Source organism: Stomoxys calcitrans, chromosome 5 (assembly GCF_963082655.1).
Source record: "Stomoxys calcitrans chromosome 5, idStoCalc2.1, whole genome shotgun sequence".
NCBI lineage: Eukaryota > Metazoa > Arthropoda > Insecta > Diptera > Muscidae > Stomoxys > Stomoxys calcitrans.
The window spans coordinates 122,027,947-122,035,586 of NC_081556.1; the positions used below are offsets into that span (position 1 = coordinate 122,027,947).

General features: G+C 35.9%; 1 protein-coding gene across 3 annotated transcripts; it reads left to right on the forward strand.

Annotated features, from left to right (window-relative positions):
• Positions 1–201: 201 nt before the first annotated feature.
• On the forward strand, positions 202–6,909 carry LOC106088269 (prohibitin-2). Of its 3 annotated transcripts, XR_009398338.1 has the most exons (8): positions 202–276; positions 376–510; positions 910–1,256; positions 1,319–1,552; positions 5,217–5,294; positions 5,360–5,459; positions 6,364–6,725; positions 6,821–6,909. XR_009398338.1 is itself a non-coding variant. In XM_013253696.2 (7 exons), the coding sequence occupies exons 2-7, from the start codon at positions 378–380 to the stop codon at positions 6,471–6,473; spliced, it is 1,002 nt and encodes a 333-aa protein (XP_013109150.2). In that variant the 5' UTR covers positions 202–276; positions 376–377; the 3' UTR covers positions 6,474–6,729. The 3 variants fall into 3 exon arrangements, 2 of the variants coding, with proteins under 2 accessions (XP_013109150.2, XP_059224907.1); XM_013253696.2 differs by lacking the exon at positions 6,821–6,909 and having other exon boundaries at positions 6,364–6,729; XM_059368924.1 differs by lacking the exons at positions 6,364–6,725; positions 6,821–6,909 and adding an exon at positions 5,771–6,308.
• The last annotated feature ends 731 nt before the right edge of the window (positions 6,910–7,640 follow it).

Below are 7,640 nucleotides of genomic sequence, written 5' to 3' on the forward strand. Positions count from 1 at the left end.
ATCAAGGAAAAGAAAATATCGGTGTACAGTTTCTGGCAAAATCTGTAACACTATGTGCCATGTAAAATCCCCATTACAAGCTATGATCGATATAATGGAAAAGTCGACTATTCGATTTTTTAGCCCCTTATAGTCGACTTTGGTTTATAAGTCGATTAATCGATTAGTCGAAAATCGACTTTTGGATCCCTATTCATTCATTCATTGCAGAAAGTCGATTTATTCCATTATTTCTCCTAGGTGTAAACGCGAAGTGCATTTATTTTAACAAGAAGAGTAAATGATTTAACAATTTTACGTATATTAATAATTAATCATGAAAATAGTATAAATTGCGTTGTATCCTAACAAATGTTGTGTTTTTCTTCATTTAAGGGATGGCTCAAAGTAAACTTAACGATTTGGCTGGTAAATTCGGCAAAGGAGGCCCACCCGGTCTGACCACTGGTCTTAAATTCTTGGCCGCCATAGGAGCTGCTGCCTATGGAATCAATCAATCACTCTATACCGGTATGTTGCAACTAAACAAAATACTTATGGTTAAACATAAAAGAAAACATGAAAACTAGAAAACAGTAAAAGGCAATACCCTAACCTCAAAAATAGTGCTTAGCGATAATTGTCGGCAAATTTCATAATGAAAACGTGATATTGCAAGACACAGTTTAAGGTGAATGTATTACCAAGAACTTCGCTGAAATTCTAAAAACTAACATTTTATCCTTAATACTTACGTTTGAATAAAGGATTATGTTTAAATTTTGTGTTTTTCCAAAGAAGACATTCAGATTGCATAACATTTAAACCATGTCTAACTGCTATCGCCGCTTTGAATTTCATATAGCATAGTGTTTGTGTGTGTGTGTTTGTTCTAACATTTTGTTTTGCTTTTAATGTTCTCTCTTCCAGTTGATGGTGGTCACCGTGCCATTATCTTTAGCCGACTTGGCGGCATTCAAAATGATATCTATTCTGAGGGTCTACATTTCCGCATTCCATGGTTCCAATACCCCATCATCTATGATATTCGTTCTCGCCCTCGCAAAATTTCATCACCCACTGGCTCCAAGGATTTGCAAATGATCAATATCTCATTGCGTGTACTTTCACGTCCCGACTCTTCGCGTTTACCCTCAGTGCATCGTCAATTGGGTTTGGACTATGATGAGAAAGTGTTGCCCTCCATTTGTAATGAAGTGCTCAAAGGTGTAGTGGCCAAATTCAATGCATCACAGTTAATTACCCAGCGTGCACAGGTGAGTTCTTTGTTTGTTGACTATAAAAGTGGCAGTGTTATTAAATTGATGTTTGTTTCCAGGTTTCCTTATTGATCCGCAAGGAATTGATGGAACGTGCTCGCGATTTTAACATTATCTTGGATGATGTCTCCTTGACCGAATTGAGTTTTGGCAAGGAATACACAGCTGCCGTTGAAGCCAAACAGGTTGCCCAACAAGAGGCCCAACGTGCTGTGTTCTTTGTTGAACGCGCCAAACAAGAGAAACAACAAAAGATTGTTCAAGCTGAGGGTGAAGCCGAAGCAGCTAAAATGATATCCTTTTTTAAAACAAAACTAACGAAAGAGTTTCAAAGGATCATGGTAAATTTTGATTTTAATCGTTGATAATACAACGAGAAATAATTCTCCACTTATAGTGGAGACCGAACGGGAATAGCAAAACGATATCAAATGTTGAAGAGTTTTTCATAACATAATGCCGAGGTTCTCACTCCACTAAGAGGTTGGTTATGGCTTTGTTTCAAATTAATCTATCCCTTCGAAGACAAAACAAGGAATACCAAGTAATTCTTCAAACACTTTGTTTATTTTGAATGCCCGAAAACCATTAGCACGTCAAAGAGCCAATAGGCCTAATTAGAATATTGAGTTTGTAGAAGTAAAAAACCAGACAATCCCATGGCAGCCGGTTGTATGTACCGGGTTGACCCGATGAATTCATTCGTCGGCAAGTGCTGCCGCCTCAATGTGCAACATACTGATACAACAACAACAACCAAACTTCCAACAAACTATGCCTATAATTTGTCTTACATAAAATTGATGCATGTTTTGTTGATAATTCTTTATGGAAATTCTTTCTACTGATTCTAAATTCATAGGTTAACACGTTTTTAGATCAAACAAAACTAAATTTATCGATAAGTATAGACGTTATGAGCATATGTGGATACACATTAAGCTGAAAACAAAATTTTTTGAAAACTCTTGGAGATGTGCGTTCATCCACTAATCGTTCGCTAAGTTCCTTTATAATATCCGGAACTAGTTAGCCTGTTACTTGGTTAAGGTGATTTCGGAGTGTTCTATTTGAAAAATGCGTAAACTGGTTGGAAAAAAAGCAAAAAGTGTACCACCGTAACTGAGGTTAGCATGTCCGTCTTTAACGTTGAAAACTTGGGCTCAAATCCTGGCGACAACGAACATCAGACAAATTTTTCAATGGTGGTTGTCCCCTCCTACTTACCTTACGTAATTAGTGTAAACTTCTATACAAAGTATTGTCGCTCTGCGGCAAACCTTTCGGACTCTGCTATAAAAATGAGGTCTCTTATCAATAAGCTTAAAAACTTCGGACATCACTCATTGATATGAGAAAAGTTTACTCGCTGTTCCTAAATGGAATGTTTATTGGCCAATTTGCAATTTGTGTGGTGTGGCACCATGTTACAAGCGAGATACATTTGAATAGTACAACTATGAGCACAACATAGTACAACTATGAGCACCACACAGGTTGCAACTTTGAGCTCGGATTTATCTTCACTCCTTCCGCAAAACACCCCCGAAAAAGAACTTATTTATTGGCCATGGCAATATAGGGCACATATAAAAGGTATTTGGGAGTAGAATACGAATCTGAAATCCAAATGTTAGACCAAATATTTGGTCACCGCCCCTCCCCCAAAGAGGACAAGTTTATCGACCATGACGATCTAGCCATGTCCGTCCGTCTGTCTGTTGAAATCACGCTACAGTCTTTAAAAATAGAGATATTGAGCAGAAACTTTGCACAGATTCTTTTTTTGTCCATGAGCAGGTTAAGTTCGAAGATGGGCTATATCGGACTATATCTTGATATAGCCCCCATATAGACCGATCCGCCGATTTAGGGTCTTAGGCCCATAAAAGCCACATTTGTTATCATATTTTGCTGAAATTTGGGACAGTGAGTTATGTTAGGCCCTTCGACATCCTTCTTCAATTTGGCCCAGATCGGTCAAGATTTGGATATAGCTGCCATATAGACCGATCCTCCGATTTGGGGTCTTAGGCCTATAAAAGCCTCATGTATTATCCTATTTTGCTGAAAATTGGAACAGTGAGTTAAGTTAAGCCCCTCAACATACTTCTGCAATATGGCACAGATCGGTCCAAATTTGGCTATAGCTGCCATATAGACCTATCTCTTGAATTGTTCCAAATCGCAAAATATTTCGATATAGCTGCTATGGGGCATAAGGTATGCATTTCCCACTGGATTTTGACGAAAGGTGGTTTACATATATACCCGAGGTGGTGGGTATCCAAAGTTTCTGGCAAAAATATTCTATAAAAATAAAATTTTGGCAAAATTTTCTATAAAATTAAAATTCTGGCAAAATTTTTTATAAAAATCAAATTTTGGCAACATTTTCTATAAAAATAAATTTTTGGCAAAATTTTTTATAAAAATAAAATTTTGGCTAGATTTTCTATAAAAATTAAATTTTCTATGAAAATAAATTTTTGACTAGTATTTCTAGAAAATTTGCCAAAATTTTCTATGAAAATTGAATGTTGAGAAAATTTTGACGTTTTTATACATTTAGCCATATTTTCTATGAAAAAAAAGTTAATGGAAATTTTCTATTAAATAATTTTTTTTTTTTTTTAAATTTTGAAAAAAAAAACAGGACTTTCAAGCAACAATGAACGTTTGTCGTTAGAGCAATAATGAAGATTGTCTGTGTACCCTGTCAGCAATTGTAGGTGTGTGGACAAGAAATCCATCGCTACAACAAACGTTTGCTAGTGAGACAAAGTGTCGAACTTGGTTAGTGTTGTTAAAATTCCGTAGAAGAACTTTCGCAATTTCTTGATAAACATGTGTAAATACAATCTACCATGGAAGACCTTTGAAGCCCCCACACGTTAAGATTTCTGATGATGACCAACTTGCCTAAAGGTCGAAACGCATCAAATCGTGCTTGGTGTAGTGTATCTCCTATTTCTTTCCCCTAGCATAGAAATTTTCGATAATTTACCTCATCTCGAAAGAGAAATGAATTCAAAATTTCAGCAAATTATTTTAAAAAATAAATTGTTGGAAATGTTTACTAGAAAATCAAATATGGTTATGATGCACAAACAAATCTCCTTTCGATGGAAGTGCGGTTTATCAGACCACAAAATTGTATACTGATATAGGTTTGAAGTATGCCGCCAGATGCTTGCAATAAATAAGCGATTAATCCCATGGCAGCCGGTTGTACGTATCGGATTGACCCGATGAAATCCTTCATCAGCATGGGCTGCCGCCTTCTACAACAACAACAACAACAAGCGATTGTTGCAATAAAATTGCAGGTTTATTGGGCTAGTAGAGATCGTTCCTTCCAAAATGTCGGATTTGAGTTTCCGGCCAAGAAAATCAATAAATGAACATTCTCTCCTGCCAAGGGAACAGGAGGCACTGTAATACCAATGTAAGACCATTCGAAGCCCCCACACCATTATAGGTTTAATAACTGGCGTGAACAGCCAGTTGCTGTCAATAATTAACGATTGCCAAACGTCCTCTTGCAAGTTTATTGGGTTAGTAGAGATCGTACTTTCCAAAATGTCGGATTTTAATTATCGAACAAGAAAATCAATAAATGAACATTCTCTCCTCCCAAGGGAACAGAAGGCATTGTAAGAACCTTAAAGCTATTGTTCAAGCTCAATGCAACTACTGTTTAGACATATTTAGGCCTAGACGATTTTCGAAAGCACGCTTCTCTGTCGAAGGAAGTGCTTCTTGAAGGGTGTGTAGTTAAGTTTCCCCTAAAAAAAACTTTAAACCTGTAAGAGAAGGGCTATGTTTGCAGATGGAGGCGGCTAGGAATTGCGAATGCATCTATGAAATTTAAATTTACCATGCGTCTTTACCTTTTATAATTGATTTTAAAATACATACTTCAAAATATTGGTTTTCCATAACTGCTAAGTTTACTTAGGTCTGGCTGTTAAACAGAATCCCGCTTACTTGAAACTGCGTAAATTGCGTGCTGCACAAAGTATAGCCAGAACCGTAAGTTGCAGACATTCTATTTTGATGTTCTTCTTCTATAATTTTTATGTTCTTCTTCCATACAGATTGCCACCTCACAGAACAAGGTCTACCTCTCGGCCGATAGCTTGATGTTGAACATCCAAGATTCCGGTTTCGATGATATGACTGAGAAAGTTTACAAAAGTAAATAAACGTTTCTAAAACTACATATGTAACAACAAACAAACAAACAAAAACTAAATCTTATCCAAAACACCATGTGTTATACTGTTAACAAAAAAGTTGAAGAAAAATTCATTATTTTAAAATGATATTGGCATCATTTGGCATTGGGCAGATTTCTCGAAATTTTACTTTGAGCAACTATATAAAAGAGATATACAAAATGAAAAAATTTTCTTGTATTTTCTTTATCTCTTCTTCTCTTTTTCTGATGTTTCCTTTTTTTTACCTCGACATTGCGATTTTTTTGGGTTTTAACTCAATAATTCTAGCTCTCCCGGATGATTTACTCACACATCAGCCCTATTAACAGCAAGAAAAGGGAAATGCATTTGATAAGCCATTTGATTTTTTTCATTTTGAATCACTTTTTTGTTAATGCATATATCTTTTTTTAATACTTTTAATTTTAAAATGGTTTTTTTTTATATATAACTGCTGAATCCATATATAGAGATATGTTATAAACCAATGGTAGCAGCTTCCTTATAATTCATGGATGTAAATTACTTTAATTTCATCATCATAGTTTTTAAGTTGAAAAGAGAAACTAAATTGTTAACCCAAAATTTAAGATGCTTTTGAAACAAAGGCTTTACACCGAACTGAATAATTTGTATTACCCTATTCGCATTTGAAAAGTGTCAGGCACTTAATACAAAAGCATACTTAATAAGATCTTATTGTTAAATACAAAAATCCTATAAACAAAAACAATAACCACAAAATGTCTTCTAGTTGTTTGATAGCGAAAAGGCGAATAAACGTAAAGCAACGATTGAATAAAAGTTTTAATTTCTGTTTAAAGTATCCTTGTCGAGATAACTTTTTTAATTTTGTTATTTTATTTCCCAACATTTTTCAGTTGGCGTCAATTGGTTTGGTGGCACCACGAATACGCTAATCAAGAATTCTTCGGCAGCGGGTTTAACGGTGGGGGCACTAGCTCACCATACCGCTGATCGTATGGTTTAGCAAGTTTCATTACTATACCAAGAGACCAGCCAGTGACTTTTTTAAACTGCTACAATGTGCCTTAAGTTAAAGTTAGAAAATAATTTTTACCAATTCGCATTACTGTTTTTGAACAATCAATCTGAGCGAACGATGTGTTCGTATGTTATTTTTGTATCGCTGCGCAATGAACACTTTGGAAAAATGTCAATCCCAGTCTTCAGTTGCAATAAAATTTTGTACCGCAAGAACTAGTACAAATAATAATAAAATGTAAGTGATTTTCGTTTTTCTTTCCAAATTAAACTTCAATTAATACAATACAATCTATATATTTTGATATAAATGATACTATTTGGGACATTTAGCCATCACAGTAATCTTCGCTTAAAGAAAGAATTCTTGTGTTCTAGAAATGAAATATAGGAATAAATAAATATTTCCTGCAAACTCTCTAGTACTCGTATTAGGGCTAATCTCTCCTTTTTATGGTCAAGTCCAAATGGCTCGTCTAACAACGGCGTCTTTAATAAGACATTTTTAACGGATGATATAGTTACAACTTTCGCCTTCGCTGAAAATGTATGCACAATGATGATCCTATCCCATTGGAGGTTTTGCTATTTATAGAATTTTAGTTGTAGCCATGAGTTATTCTGAATCGATCCCGGTACGTAAAGTGGAAAACAGTTACAAATTAATTTTTGTTCTCAATAAACGAAGTCGAATAGTAAGGAGTTGTGTTGGCTCCAAGAAACAACTAAAAATGCTGAATTCCCTGGCAGCCGGTTATACGCACCGGATTGACCCGAAGGAGTCCTTCATGGGCAAGGGCTGCCGCCTCAGTGTACAACTCATTGCTAAGACAACGACAACTAAAAATGCTTAAAGTTAAGGCAGGCTGAATCTTATTAGCCTTCAACTAGGGTTACCACTGTGACTTTTTTCATTTAGATTTCGTAAGGAGTAGCTGCAATAGCAACAGGAGCATTCCACTATCCGCAACCTGTGGACGGACCCGGAAGCTCAATCCTCAGCTTTTCGTGATATCAATGAACAACCCATAGATGTAGTTGTTGTAGCCACGTTTTCATGTGGAGGTGGCGATCCTTATCAAGTTGCTGTAGGTGAGCGTTCGCCGCTGGAGCTTCTCGTGATATCAATGAACACCCCACAGATGTTGTTGTT